Genomic DNA, 14,590 nt, shown 5'->3' with positions numbered 1-14,590 from the left:
CCTCCATTCTGCCAAGACCCCCACCCTTTTCTTTCCCTCCATCTCCACTTTATGTGGTGATTTCATTTATCTGCTCTGAGAATCTGTTCACATTTGCAAATGAAGCCGCCGTCATTTCGGTTTAATTTGAAATTGCTTGTTTACTGTCGGCGCGGCCTCAATTAATTATGTTTTTACGGAAAGGCTCCCAACCTCAGAATATTAATAAGGGGAATAAAATGACAGCCTTTCGGAGGGCTGTAAAGTTCATTTTTAATTTCTGCTTCTCTGATGTTTTCAGGGGCTTTTTTTTTGGTGCTTTCCCCCCACCTTCCATCTGAAAAGCTGAGGAAGGGTCAGCAGAGTCTGTAATTACTGTGCCTCCCTGACCTTAGCCGCCTTCTCTGTTATTGACTCTATAGGGTGTCTGTTCATTACCCGATGCCCTAATGGTGGTTTGGATTAGCTGTTACCTGTCACACCAGTAGAGTTTTAAATTTTATTTTATTTTATCAGCTTGTTTACTTCCTGGAAGCTTTGGATAAAGTACCAAAGTAGGAAAAGTTCTCCTACAGCTGTAGTTGGAGCCCAGCAGAAGTTCTTTACTGTTTGCTGGGGTGTAGGAGGGAAATACAGGGTGTTCTCTTGAAGTAAACGGGAAAAAGTGCAAAGTATATGCAGTTGGTGGGATGGAACAAAGTATGATTTTTGGCAGTAAGTTTGTTAAAGAAGTTGGGGTTGAAGGAGCTCATGGGTTGGGAGTGGGAGGGTGCTAATTCCGCTTTTTAGTGGAGGGTGAGAAGAAACGTGTCTTTCTCTTCTCATGGTACTTTAAGGGCAGCCCTGAGACCAGCCTTTTCCCGGCCTGGCGCTAGCCCCAGTGTGTGCCTGCGTGAGGCCCAAGGTAGATAAATGATACAAACATTGTGTAAGTTCAGGGAGATGTACAAATCATAAACCAATATAATTAGAAGGGAGAGGTTTTGGACGGATATACTGTGGGCTATAGACATCTATACAATGGAAAGATAAACTAGAAATACTGGAGGTTAGATGCAGTGCAGGTAGATTACCCGTAGTGCAGATAAATCATATGGATTAAAGTGAGCAGGCGGGCGGAGATAAATTAAATATAGTAGGAATAGAGGCATCTTTGTAGCTAGACAGCAGGAAGGACGTGTGTGAGTGCGTATATGCGCCTGTAGTATCTTAGTTTAACACTCTCCTGCTTTTTCCCTCACAGTGACTCAGTTACAGACAACTTTAGCAGCTGTCCAGGAACTGCTAATCCAGCAACAACAGAAAATCCAGGAGCTCACCCAAGAACTGGCTGCTTCTAAGGTATCCACTTCCAGCTCTTCACCTTTAGAACATCACCATCTTCTTTGGAACATGCATGGCTTCTTTTGTGGGCACATGGAAAGCACCTTACTAGGTTCACAGTTCAGCCTTCAGCTCTGTGATATCCCCAGCCAGTTTCTCTGCATCTGACTTCTCCATAGGTGGTCTGTTTGAAGGGCTGGATATTAACTTGGTACGTGTAGGTGGAATGGATCTGAACCAGTCACGTAGAGATGAAGTCTTCCTTTCACTCACAAGCTCTTAATTATTCAAGGCCCAGTCATCTTGCAGTATTCTGTGTACAGGGAGAGATTTTTCTTTTTACTGTGAAATCCCCTAGACAATGCGTACAGTCTTTTCCCTATAGCATGAACAGTTGTCATCTCCTCTTACCTATACTTTAATCTCGTACAGACTCTTTGATGGTGTGTAACTGGTGGGCCACAGCTGACTCTGTGGTGCGCACAGTGTACAGTAGGAATCCCTCAGTGGCACAGCTGTAAACCCAACCATGAAAGCCAGTTTATGGCCACAACACTCTATTTCAATTTTCCTTGGGAACTGTGGCCTGTCAGTGGCCTGGAGCCAGTCCGGAAATTGGAAAACTGTTTTCAGGTCTTAAGTGTTAAGATTAAGACCACATGTTGAGCTTTAAGAAGGAAAAAGGGCATAAAAGTCTCGGTGGTTTAGAGAGTCTTGAAGAAGTTTTTCCTCCCCCCGCTCTACCCCCTGCACTGAAATGGTAGCACACATTGTTATGATATCTAAACCTCATGTGTACAAAGAAAAACTTGGGCAACCCACAAACCAAGGAATAAAAGCTGTGTTTTCCCAGCTGTAATGTAAGTTTTTTTATCTGCTTTTCAAACTCCTACTGGCATGCTGTAAAAAATTAAAAAGAGGGACTTTAAGTAATTAAAAAACGTACATAAAAATTCAAGGCTTGAATTTTCTACAACTGTTTTTTAAAGAGACTGGCTAAAAAGCCCCAGATGTCAGATTTTATTTCTAAATCCTAGGCATCTGGCACCATATGTGTTTTGGAAATTTGAGTCCTTTGCAGGCCAGTGAGTGGAAATCACTCCCTTGTTAATGTGCTGCTGTAGCTTTCAAGGTCTTGGAAAGCCAGAACAGTGGCTCCTGGATTCTTGCTGTCTGAGGGCTGCGAGTGTGAATCCCAGGGGAAAGCATCTGTGTATATCACAGCTACTACAGACCGAGCCTCTCCCAGCTCCCCGGGTTCACAGCCCAGAGCCACTGGGAGGAGTGCTGGCTGTGAAGGTGTTCGGGGTTACTCAGCACTAGCTGAACTCTGTTGAAAGAATAAGTAGGAACAGCCAGTTCTGGACATATTTAGTAGGAACTGCTGAGGAGGAGCTTTGTATTATTCCAGTCCTGGCTTCCTTTGTCAGGGGATTTATTAGGAGTATCTCTGGGTTCATTCCTAATGGCTTTTAGCAGAAATTACTATGGAAGTGCTAGACATGGGTCTTCTCAGGTCCCATACTGCTAGAGTGGTAGGGCATGATCTGTCTTTCAGCGTGTTCCTCCCATTTCTCATGTTCCCAAAAGGGTTAAAAGAAAGATTGCCAAAAGTAGTATCTGCAGCATGTTCTCAGGTCTTACCTTACTCTAATTTCTGTCTGATATCCCATAGCAGTTCTGATGCAGTGCTGACAGCAGCTGTACCAGGCTTCCGTGAGTTACTGATCATTTTTCCCCATCAAATTGCTTTCCTTGCCTTGAAATATCCAAGAGACAGTGCCTAGTCCAGCTGCTTCCTGGAGATACAACCTGGTAACTCAAGCATGGCTCTAATTCTTCAGATCCAGTAGGGAAAGAAAATTTTTGCAACTTTCAAGCATTGATTTATCAGCCCACCTCTAAACACCACAGAGTGCAGATAATCGATTCTTCTTTCATGATTTAGGAGAAATGAACAAATGGTTTTAAAATAGTTCTTAATATATAATATTTGAATCTGTTGCCTCAGCTAAGTGCAGTCACAGGAAAGAGTAAAGGACCTCATTCAGTGCAACTCACACTGCTTTTCAGGATCCTGTTCTAGTTCTTTTGTAGAAATCATTAATTAGGTCAGTGTCAGATGATTTAGTTCACCTCTTCGTGTGTTGTTCTCTGTCTGATATGTTGGTAGAAAACATCCTATGTAGACCTAGCTTTGTTGGAATTATCGCAAGTGCTGGCTTCAGGAATGGTTGTGCATGGTATGTTGGAGACAAGATTAATTAGTTCCCCAAACGGCAAGCAAATATTTGAATAGTCTTAGCACCTTGAGACAATTTTTATTTCCGATCGTTGTGGGGATCCATTCAGGTCCTTCTTTACTGGGGAAGTTGTTTTTCTCGGATCCGAGAGATTTTAAATGATAGAACTTGTGCATGTTATCCCCAAGGCTTGGGATTCACAGATGAGAGGAAGGGGAGGATAACACAGAAAAAAAGTGACATTTGTGAACTATCTCCCAGTTCATACTTTGATCTTTATGTCTTCTTTTTCATGTTCCAGGCCACAACTTCTACCAACTGGATTCTGGAGTCGCAGAATATTAATGAACTGAAATCTGAGATCTACTCATTAAAAGGACTTCTCCTGAACCGGTATGGATGGAATATGTGAGCAGATTATTGTGTGGGGAAAGGGTTGCACTCTGGGATTCTCTCAGTAATGGAGAGGAAAGGCATTTCCAACAGGAACTAGCTCTATATCCTGTTATTGCTATTTTAGTAATACCACTTTGCACTCCACTATCACTTTCTATTTGCAGGTCTCAAAATGCTTTTCAAACTTGCCTTAAATCACAGAGTGCTTTGTGTAATTGATAAAATTTTCCCTTTTTGTTTACGATCGAGGAATTCTCTGCCATTTACCACAATCAGGATGCCTCTCACCTAGTTTGAGGTATTGACTGCACATGCATCTGCATTCTGTTACAGAGAGTCGCTTCTGAATGTAGTTCAGCTGACCTGTTCATGATTAGGGCATAACTAGGATGAAAAGAGTGGCCCTTAGCAGACTCTGTTTCTCTCGATTAGCCAGCTCAGGTATAGACATCTTATAATGTCTGAAATGAGGTGATGTAAATCCCAGCCTGCATGACAGTTATAAGAACAGGGATCAGATCTCAGTTCTTGAGGAAATTATTTTTTTTTCCAGGTACATTACTTAAGAGTTTATCTAGCATTTCAGCTATTGATCCTTTCACTCTGATATGATGCCCTTTGCCTCCCTCTACATGTAACTATGTCGCTCAAGTCTTCTGTTTCCTAAGACTTTGATGGCTGATGGTGGCAGCAGGAAGAGGGAGATGAGAGCAACTACTATTCCTAGTTCAGTCTAAGAAGATGTAATCTTTTGTGTTCAAGTGTTCACTGTAGGAGAGCAGACAGCTTTTGTCTGCTCTGGTCTCGTCTGTGGCACTAACCAGCTCAGCTGAGGGGCATGAGAACTCCCTGCCACACAGCATCCCTTTCAGGATCTGATGCCTCTTCATACTCCCACTTTTCACACGCACAAGCCAGGATGGATGGGGACTACTAGATCACACATACTTTTTTGCTTTGCTCTTTATGATGGATGACTTTCTGAAGGCACCAGTGTTCCCCACTGCGCTTATATTTGTCCTGTTCGGTACTTGGATTCTCCTATTAGGGCTGGGTATTACCTACCACTATCAAATCCTTAAAGCCAACCTGGAAAGGACTCGAGGACAGAGCAGCCAGCTTCTCAGCTGGTGCAAACTAGTGTGACTCCATTCACGTCAGAGGAGCTGAACCAGTTTGCGGCAGCTAGAACCTGGCCCAAACACGTAAAATGCATGCTGGGACTAGGAGATAGGCTCTGGATTATAATGAGCCAACATGCAATAGCTGTGTGTCGCAGTGGAGGCGAGAACCAGGTGGTGAAATTCCTTGGCTCAGGCACAAGGACCTGATGTGTCTGACTTCTTGCTCCAGTGAGAATTTTCTTTACCAATTCATTAGTGATTGTTTTATAAAGGATCACTCACGTCTTCCCACAGGCAGCATTCCTGAGTGGTAGCTTACATTGTGAAATTGGCCAAACCAGATCATTTTAGTATTTCAGATTGCCCAGCTGTGATATTTTCTGTGTGCGCAGGCTCAATTACTGAGTGCTTGTAAAGCACTTTGAGATTCTGGCTGAAGAAGTGAAGTGGCCTTGGTTTTGTTCATTTATGACGAAGGAGACTTGCAGTTTCAGTCCTGCTTTTACATGACTTCCCCACTGCAAATACCATTCTCTCTCATGATAACCCCTCAGTGTTTTTAACAAAAGCCCCTTTCTCTCCTTTTCTCCCCCTCTTCCCCTCCCCCAAGGAGGCAGTTCCCTCCCTCCCCTTCAGCTCCTAAGATCCCATCATGGCAGATCCCGGTGAAGCCAAGCTCGCCCTCCAACCCTGTTGTGGCCAACCACAATAGCAGCAGTGACATCTCACCTGTCAGCAACGAGTCTACCACCTCATCCCCAGTCAAGGAGAACCACAGCCCAGAGGGTTCCAAGGTCAGCTGCCATCTGCTGAGCGCTGAGGAGGGCAACAAGGCCGTGATCGATGTCAAGAGCCAAGTGCGGATGGAGGTGCAGGGTGAGGAGGAGAAAAGGGAAACCAAAAGGAATGAAGAGGAGGAAGAGGATGATGAGGATGATGATGTTAGCCATGTGGATGAGGAGGAATGTCTGGGTGTCCAGACTGAGGACCGGCGAGGAGGGGATGGTCAGATTAATGAGCAAGTGGAAAAGCTACGAAGACCTGAGGGAGCCAGCAACGAAAATGAGATTGACTAAGGCACCCCGGCTGCTGCTGCTGCTGCTGTACATCTTCCCTCGCCTCCTGCACTGTCCCCGGTGCCTCTCCCATTTTGTGGAGAGAAGTGCCACCATCCCCTCCAGTGATTCTCCCATGATTGACCTTAAGCAGGGTCATGATTGCCCAGAGAACAAGGGCAGTGGCTGCTTCTCCCCCCCAAGACCCACCTTGTTCCCCCTGAGCTGGGGTCACTGCCTAGGCTGGAAGACCGATCGCCTTACCATGCACCACAGCTACAGAAAAAGTCTCTTACAAAAACACTGTCTCTCCTGAAACAGCCTCTTCGCTGCATCTTGAAACCCTTCTATCCAATTTCAGAAACCAATCTGTCCTGAGCTCTTTGATTTCACAAGCCTTTAATCCCCACATAAGGCCCAAATCAGTTCTGTTTCCCAAAATAACCCTCTGTTTTATTTCTCAAACTACTTGATATTCTGTTGCCAAAAAAAAGAATGTTTTAACCCTGAATTCCTCACCAGATCTCAGTCTTGGCTCTTCCAAGCCTTATGTCAAGACTCAAATTCATGAAACAACCTAGCATCTAAAAGCACTACATTTCTGTGGGGTCCAAAGAACACTATTTCTACCCCACATGCTTACACTCATCAAAGTGGCCTCTTGCTAGGGACCAAGTCCAGGTTTCACGGCCACAGTAAAATCCATGCGAACAGGTGGTTTTGTTACTGGTTGCTCCCAGTGAAAGAAGGCTTTAAAAGAAGCTGACCCCACTCATCCCAGTTATTACCCCTCCTCCTCCAAAGACAAGGAGCTCACATCAGTTTTTGACATACATTTTATTTATAGCTGCCCTGAATGAATGAATGACGTGATAACAGATGCTGAAATAGTTGGTTAATTCTGAATCTTTGAAATGGTTCTTATCCTGTTTTTCTTCCTAAATGAGGAGAAAACCCATCTTATGTGATCAGCTGAGACCTCTACCTGCCCAGTGAGAGGCCCCTGCTTCAGCAAAGCAGTCTGTACAGAACAGAGAGCAGGCCAGCTCTGAGGTACACCACTGGCCCTTCTTGCCCAGTCCAGCTTTTTTTTTTGCCCCGTTTGGGCTATACACAAATTAAAACAGTGAATTTTGAAACCTCTCATTTGCAGCATTGTGTTCTCAGCTGGTAAAATGGTGGTGTCCAATTATATTATTCACTGCATCAGAGCCTCTTAGCAGAACAATTCTTGTAACAACTGAGTCTCACTGTCCTCACCAAGCAAGTGTGCTCGTCTGTGTGATCATGTATAGATTTCAAATATAAAATACGATTGTATATAATTGTAATAAATATGAGTTACCACTATTTAACACCAGGCTGTTACTGGATTACTGTGGCTCTTATTTTGGGGAGAAATATGTATGCAGGGTGGTAAAGGGGAGGGAAAAAGGACTATTACAGAAATTCGGTCCTTATAAAATGTTTTCTGAAGGACATTTATGATTGATTCTGACTTCTCCAATACTAGGTTATATCAGCAGGAGGCAGTGGAGAGAACGGTGTAAGTGCAATATAAGGTACGCTATAAATAGCTCCAACAGCACGGTAATGCTAGATTGCCTCCGATGTTGCAGAGGGTGAGATGAGTGTATCATCCAGTGAGTAAAATGCAGCCGTTTGGGTTCCCTTCCTCGCAGCAGGAGGCTCTGCAGGGTGCAGAATGCAGCATCACGCTCCTTTCCACCCCGGCAGCAGGAGGTGCTGATGGGAGCGTGCGAGAGATCCCACGGCTCTTTCGTCTTATCTGCGGGAAATGCTGTGCCGCGTCCCGTGACTGCTCTAACCCTGCCGTGCCAGTGCAGGAGCCATTGAGAGAAACGGCGTGCAGCAAGAAATTCATAGCTACTGCAGTCCCATCTTTGTTCAACAGAAGTATTTGGCTCCCTTCTTAAAAATGAGGGATTTACTTGATTCCTGAGTATTTGGGTGTCTGGTACACAGTGACATTTTCCTGCTCAGGGGGAGCGAAAGGGACCTTCATATTACTGTATTTAGACCTGCTGCTGAATGTGATGATTTCTCATTCCTTAAATGGACGAATATCTTCCCCAGGAGTGAGTGTGTGTGTGTGTGTGTGTCTCTCTCTCTCCCTCTCAGTCTCTCTCTCTACTGTTTAACGTTCACAAAGAACGTCACGTTTAGCTAAAACAGGGCAAATTTGAAAGTGTTTAAAAGGAAAGGCTTTTCTTAAGAGATGGCACTTTTCATTTCTCCAAGCCAAGAATCCTTGTGAAAAGAAAACACGACTGAACGCAGGGGCGTGATGAAAAAGTATTGTCCTGCCTGTGTACATTTTATATACATAGAAGGTTTTGAAAATAGAAAGTGCCTGGACAACAGCAGTTGGTGAAATGTGGAAAATATGTTGCTGAGGTATGTGCCTTGCAGAGTGACTTACGAGGTTTACAGTACAGGCATCCCTGCGGGTTCTTTTTTCCCCCTTTTCCTCCATGTTGCCAGTGTTCGATTCATTTACCTCAAGACTTCTGGTGCAGAGTAAAAAGCCCTTTTCCCTCCCTTTGTTTTTCCTTCTTACAACCTTTACCAATTCAACAGGTCACAGTTTTTCCTTCCCCCAACCTGATGAATCCCAGAAAACTCCATCATTGCCGTTGTTGCTCAAAAAATCCAACTCTGGGCCTCTGGCTGCTGATGGGTGTTTGTGCACTTTGTTGAAGAGATCCAACCCACCAGCAGAGGATCTCTGGAAGAAGCCAGACCTCCTTACCGGCAGGTATTGTCATGAATCACAAGTTTTATTCCTCTATCTCATGTTCCTTGGCTTTCCAGCATAGCAGTAGTTGTAGGGTATTTTAGTGCTTATGAACTGTGTAGCCTGACTTCTAACTTGTAATTTTTTTTCTTTTTTTGCTAGAAACAACTTCTTAGATCAGCTGCCCTGTGAGATGCGTAGCCCACTGGCCAGTAGACACTGAGAATTAGCTGAAACGTGACCAGGTAGCGAATCTTTTTTCTGCAGAACAAGAAAGACGGCAGCAGCAGTTACCCACCGTCCAGCTTATTCAAGTACTCTGTGTTACTATGTGATCAGCCTTTGTTTTGACACAGGAAGAAGAATAACAACACCCTGGTTGGTGAGTTCAGTGGGCTCATACCATCATTTCTCTAAGTCCTTGATAGCGTATAGAAAGCAGGTGAAGGGAGCTTCCTCTGAACCGGGTAACTTGAGCACATTTCAGTAAAATCCTGTGAGCCTCTGCTCTTGCTCCCAGAGGAAACAGTGTCAGGCTGGTGCTTTCCATTATTTGAGGATACAAAAGCTCCCTTTTCAAGAGCAATTTGGGAACTCAAAAAATGTGACGAAGTGGGAATGGGTTAAAAGAGATGTCTCCTGATCACCTTTGTCCAACCTTCCTCCCCACAGATGTGACAGATAAGTCCTATGTGCACTTTGATCAGAAACAGGAAAATTTTTTGCGTGTTGGGGTGTAACCTGACATTGTTTGGGATCAGAAGGAAGAGGATGTGCTGTAGTATCCCTTGCCATCTTGCTGCTTTGCAAAGTATTTTACTTACAAGCATGCCTCAGTTTCCACCTGTGACAATAAAAAATACTGGCTGGTAAATACGGAGATGTGACAAAGACAAGTTGCAGAGAAAGCCAACTTTGGGCAGCAGGTTTCATGCTAAGCCCTGCAGCTCCCCCAAAACCCCTAGCCCTCGTGAAGTGCCGTGCCTTGGGGCAGGGCAGAGCGAGGCTGCAGCCAGCACCAGCTGCAGCCGCTGTCCTGATAGCCTGGCTGCACAGCTGTGCCCAACGGGCTGGAGCAGGCGGCGCTGGCCAGTTCACCGCTTGCCCTGCCTGGAGCAGCATCTTAGACCTCGCCTTTGTTTGCTGCAGCTTGGGTTCTTCTGGCAAGTAAGTGCTTTTTAGTAACTATGTTCTCTCTTGATTTTTGTCTTCAATAGAGTGGGGGAACTGGCTGTGTTTCCAGTGGCTACCTCGCCCTGGGCTGGGGTTTGTTAGAAGGGTTGCCAGAAGGTCTGGCCTGGTGTGTGCTGGTGGAAGGAATATGGTATGTGGTACGTGCCGGGCTGCTGCCTGGGCAGGGAGGGGTCTCTGGAAAAAAACAGCCTGTGTCTATGCTGTTGCTTTCGTTTGCAGTGCCTGCTACAGAAATGGAGGCTGCCTTTGATTTTCCTTTGGTGGGGTAGTGTGATGTTTGGGGAAAACAAAGGCTAACAGCAGATCCAGAGGAGCTGTTTGTTGCAAACATATTGTGTTGAAGTCAAGGTCTCCATGCTCAACTAGACCCTCCACACCCAGCAGGTTGTGGAGTACATAAGTGTTTCCCAAGGGCTTTGGCCACAGGAAGCTTTGGAAGGTCCCTTCTGTGTGGTGGTGCTTTATATTAAGCACAAATTCTATACGGTGCTGACCCTGCACACCAAAAACTGATGTTAAGCTTGAGCTGAGAGTCTTCCAGCCTGGACTTGACCTCTTATACCATTGGGTGGTACGCAAGTGCAAAGCAAGAGAGGGGCTTGGCCTCCAGGGACTGAAAACATAAATATAGCGATGCTGGGAAGTGAAACATGGGAAATTATTTACCTAAGGGCACAGGAGAGAGCTTCCAGCTTTCTTCATTTTCCCTTTTATCATCCCCAGAGTATGCTGCTTCCTCAGGAGTCAGATTCTAAAGGCACCTTTAGAGCCGTGTCTACCTATTATGCTGATGAAAAGCTGGCTTTTATCACTATGTATACGCTCAAAAAATGAAATAAAATAATGGAAATGTACCATTTTGGGGTATCAGGGAAGACGGAGGGCAGGGCCCAACTCCTCCACTTGCTGTGCAGTAGAAGCTCTGAGCTGTGCACTTGTAGATCGAGGGGCTGGCATGGGCTCTCCCAGCTCAGGGAAAAAAACAATCCCATCCCCAAAAGGGAGCAAGCGCTAACCTAATAAAGGCACCAGCTGGACGAAGGGAAAACCAGCTCTTTGGAAAAAAAAAAAAAAAAAAAAAAGACCTCCTTTCATTAGAAAAATAATATATTTCATCCAAATAAGGTAAAAATATTTGAAATGGGGCAGAAGTGAGCACTAGGCAGCATCTGTCAGGCCCTTTCTGAAAAGGGGAAGATTATTAAACTCAATTACAATTTATTTTTGTAAAGTGTCTTTCAGACTAAAAATCTCCCCAAATGCTTTGCAAGGACTGCTCAGGGGTTACTTACAATACGGAGCATCTTAGAAGAACACCCCTGTTTTCCCACCAAAACCTCATTTTATGCATCTGCTAAAGGGTTTAACCCTTCAGGATTTTGTTTTTCTTCTGTATTTGCAAAAATAATGAGAGATGTTTTATGATGCTGGCTGCAAGAAAAATGCCTGAAGGGTGTGTGTGTGTGTGGGGGGTGATCTGACATTGGGATTTTTTCTGTTTTAGGTAAAATACTTGTTTTTCTTTCGGGCTGTGTCTCCTGAGGGAGAAGGTGATAGGCTGGGTAGGGCCGATTCAGACGATCTAGAAGTACAACTGGCTTATTTGTTGCCTACTTTTCTTTTTGTGTCTGTCGCTTTGCCAGCCTGCTTGTGTGTCTCTCAGTCACTTTGCTCGGCGTGTCTGTTTTGCACAGCATCCCCGTTGTTGGTTCTTCAGCCTCCCGTCCTGCCCGCCTGTCTCCTAATGCCCTTTCCTTTTTATTTCTGACACTTCAGAAACAGACTGCTTCCGACTTTATCCCTCTGCTGCTATAAGCTAGCACTGAGGTTTTATCTGCGTGGAGCTAGAGTAACACCTCTTTAAAATTAATTTCTCTAACTGATTTAATTAAACCAGAGCGAATTCTTGGGTGGACATTCTTTGAGCAGATCTGCTTTACTTAGGCAGTTTCAACTGATGCATGCACAAAAGACAAAAGTGCTGAATTGCTGCAGCTTTCCTCTGTAGATGAACTATTCTTTGCTTCCTACTCTCTTGCAGTATCAACAGTAGATTTCATCTCTGCATGCCCATTCACCTCCTTACTCGTATGTTTTTGTGTCAGTGCGTTGCTGTACAGTAATACCAATGCTGCCACTGCAGCGCACAGCAAGTTTGGGGTATGAGCTGGAAGTTGGGGCTCCCTCTTGCTTCACAGTCTCCTGTGTTCCCCAGAACAAGCCAGGTGCAGCCTGATCTTTCAGCTGGAACTGGAACATCACACCGTTGCATCTGGTTTTTGCTCCTTTTTTTCCCAACTTTACAAACCGCCGGCAGTCTGCTGCTCCTATAGAAGAGAGCAGGCTGGTGAACACCCGTGTCTCGCGGTGGCTCTGCAGAGGGATGCGCAGCAGCTGTGGTGGTGTCGGAGCCGCTCTGCCCGGGCGGCTGTGTCACCAGCCTGGTGCAGGGACATCGGTGTCACCCCCAGCCACCCGCCGGCGCTGGTTCCCTTCCATCTTAGCAGCCTGGCTGGCTGTAGCCGAGACCTGACTTGGGGGGTTAGTGCCTGGCAGCTGAACGAACGAGCCTGTGTTCCTGTGAGGGGCTCTGACTTGCTCTGGCCGCAGATCAAATGGCTTTGTTTTATTCTCTTTAATGTTTCGGGCTGTAGAGCTCTGACATTTAGGCAGAGCTCGGCTGTGGCCGGGGATCACAGGAGGGTCCCTGGGGGTGCCAGTGACAGCAAGGGCTGGGGGCAGATGCCGTTGGTGGCGTCAAGGCGAGAGCAGGAGGCAGCACCCTGCCCTGTGGGGAGGGGAGGGGGGCAGGGAAAGGCTCAGGCTGCCTGTCAGATAAATCTTCGGCTGTTTACTTAAATCCTCAGTGTTTCTTCATTTGTTTGTTTAAGAGTTTCCCTGCCAAAAAAGAGCAAAAGGAAGGAGGGAAGCTGCCGTTGTTGGCCACCCCTCCTCAGCCACGATGCACTTCGGGGGCCAGAGTGCCCTGTCCCCCCAGGTGAGGTGACAAATCTGCGTCTGGAGGGGCCGCGTTCGTGTCTCCTGAGCCAGCGCCTGGCCCTTGTGCGGGAAGGTGCGTGTCAGGGACGCCCGTGAGCCCACTTCTTGTCCCAGAGCTGGCATGAAGAGCTTGTCATCCCTTCTGATGCTCCTCAGTGCCTTTCTCCCCGCTTCGCCCTCACCACTTTCATAGAGGTTGTTGCCCCCAGAGTTGGGTGTTGGCAGCTTGCAGTTACTGGTGAAGTTTGTTCAAGACAGCAGAGACCCAAAAAGTGGGGCTTCCTGCCTAAATTTTGGATTTCCATACAATAGTGTCTGCAACAGAGGGACTCAAAAACATCTTGCCATTAGGCAAACTTGTATATTTTGCTGTAGTTGTGCATGTGCAAGTCTTGTGTACAGATGTATTTGTGCATGCTCTCACTCTTTCCAAGTTTGGTCGTATTAAACCAAGTTCTGCCTTGATTTGTAGAGAAAGGCAGAAATTATTTATTTATTCATATGTGAAACTCCAAAAACATTTCCAGCAATCTACATGCTTTTTTTGTTTGGAATAGGTACAAGCTGCTCATTGACTTTGAGAAAAGTCTTTTAAAGTTCAAGTTCCCCTTGAAGATGATGTGGGATTTTATTGTCATGTTTGAAAGCTTCAGTCTTCTATGCAGATTGGGGGAGGGACATTTGGTTATAGCGCCTCTCCTTCCCGTTCCCCAAGAGCTGCTTTTTTCAAAGGGCTTCCCCTGGCCTTCAGAAAAGGCACCTGCAGGTTTGTGAACACAATTTTGTGCCTGTGTGCACAGAGGTACAAATGGAAAACTTGGCTGTGACACAAGCAAGTTGATGCAGTCTGTACATATCATGGTTCAGAACCTTAGTTCTTTGAAGGGGCTTGTGCAGAACTGTGAAGGAAATTTAGAAGAGGAGGACTTAGCTTTAAACATCTGGTCCACACTCTCTTGTTCAGTTCCGTGTCAAAATGCCTCTCTCTTGCTTTGTGTTTTTATACCCAATGCCTGGTGAAAATATTTTTTTGCAAGGCATTTATTATCTGTTAACTAGTGGTTATCTGTTAATGGCTGGTTTCTGTCTTAGCTCCCGTACCTGAGCAACATGGACAGTACCTGGTTAATAACATCTAAAAACCAGGATTGGAAGCAGCAGCAGAATCATCTGGCCTTCCATTCTATGTCCTAAAATACCTTGAATGCTGCTTCTGTATGTTTGAGGTGATTGAACTTTTGCTGCCTCTATTGATTTGAAGTCTTGAATTGTTTGGAAAGGGGAAAGTAGTGCTCCTCTCCTTGAGTTTTATGTTTCAGCTGGTGCCAAATGATACTCCTGCTGTGGGTGCTTATGTTGGTAGGTGCTGCAGAAGACTTGGTACTGTGCTGAAAAGTCGATATCTGGTGTCTTATGTAAAACAGGCAGTGTAGTTTTGTGGCTATGTGTGTAGCTGTAGGGTCTTGCACTCACCAAAAAATCATGTTACAGGGGTACTGTTGATGTAATAAAAATGCA

The 14,590-nt window shown here is 45.5% G+C and overlaps 1 protein-coding gene across 1 annotated transcript in view; it reads left to right on the top strand.

Moving 5' to 3' along the window:
• Positions 1–7,462, top strand: part of PEX14 (peroxisomal biogenesis factor 14) — a 68,591-nt gene extending 61,129 nt beyond the window's left edge. The window contains exons 7-9 of the mRNA XM_065649992.1: positions 1,223–1,320; positions 3,847–3,938; positions 5,676–7,462. Of these exons, the coding sequence (XP_065506064.1) occupies positions 1,223–1,320; positions 3,847–3,938; positions 5,676–6,141 (656 nt within the window). The 3' untranslated portion in view covers positions 6,142–7,462. The remainder of the gene's footprint in view (positions 1–1,222; positions 1,321–3,846; positions 3,939–5,675) is intronic.
• Positions 7,463–14,590: the final 7,128 nt, after the last annotated feature.

This window comes from Caloenas nicobarica, chromosome 22 (genome assembly GCF_036013445.1).
Source record: "Caloenas nicobarica isolate bCalNic1 chromosome 22, bCalNic1.hap1, whole genome shotgun sequence".
Taxonomy (NCBI): Eukaryota; Metazoa; Chordata; class Aves; order Columbiformes; family Columbidae; genus Caloenas; species Caloenas nicobarica.
This window is presented reverse-complemented; position numbering and strand designations above follow the sequence as displayed.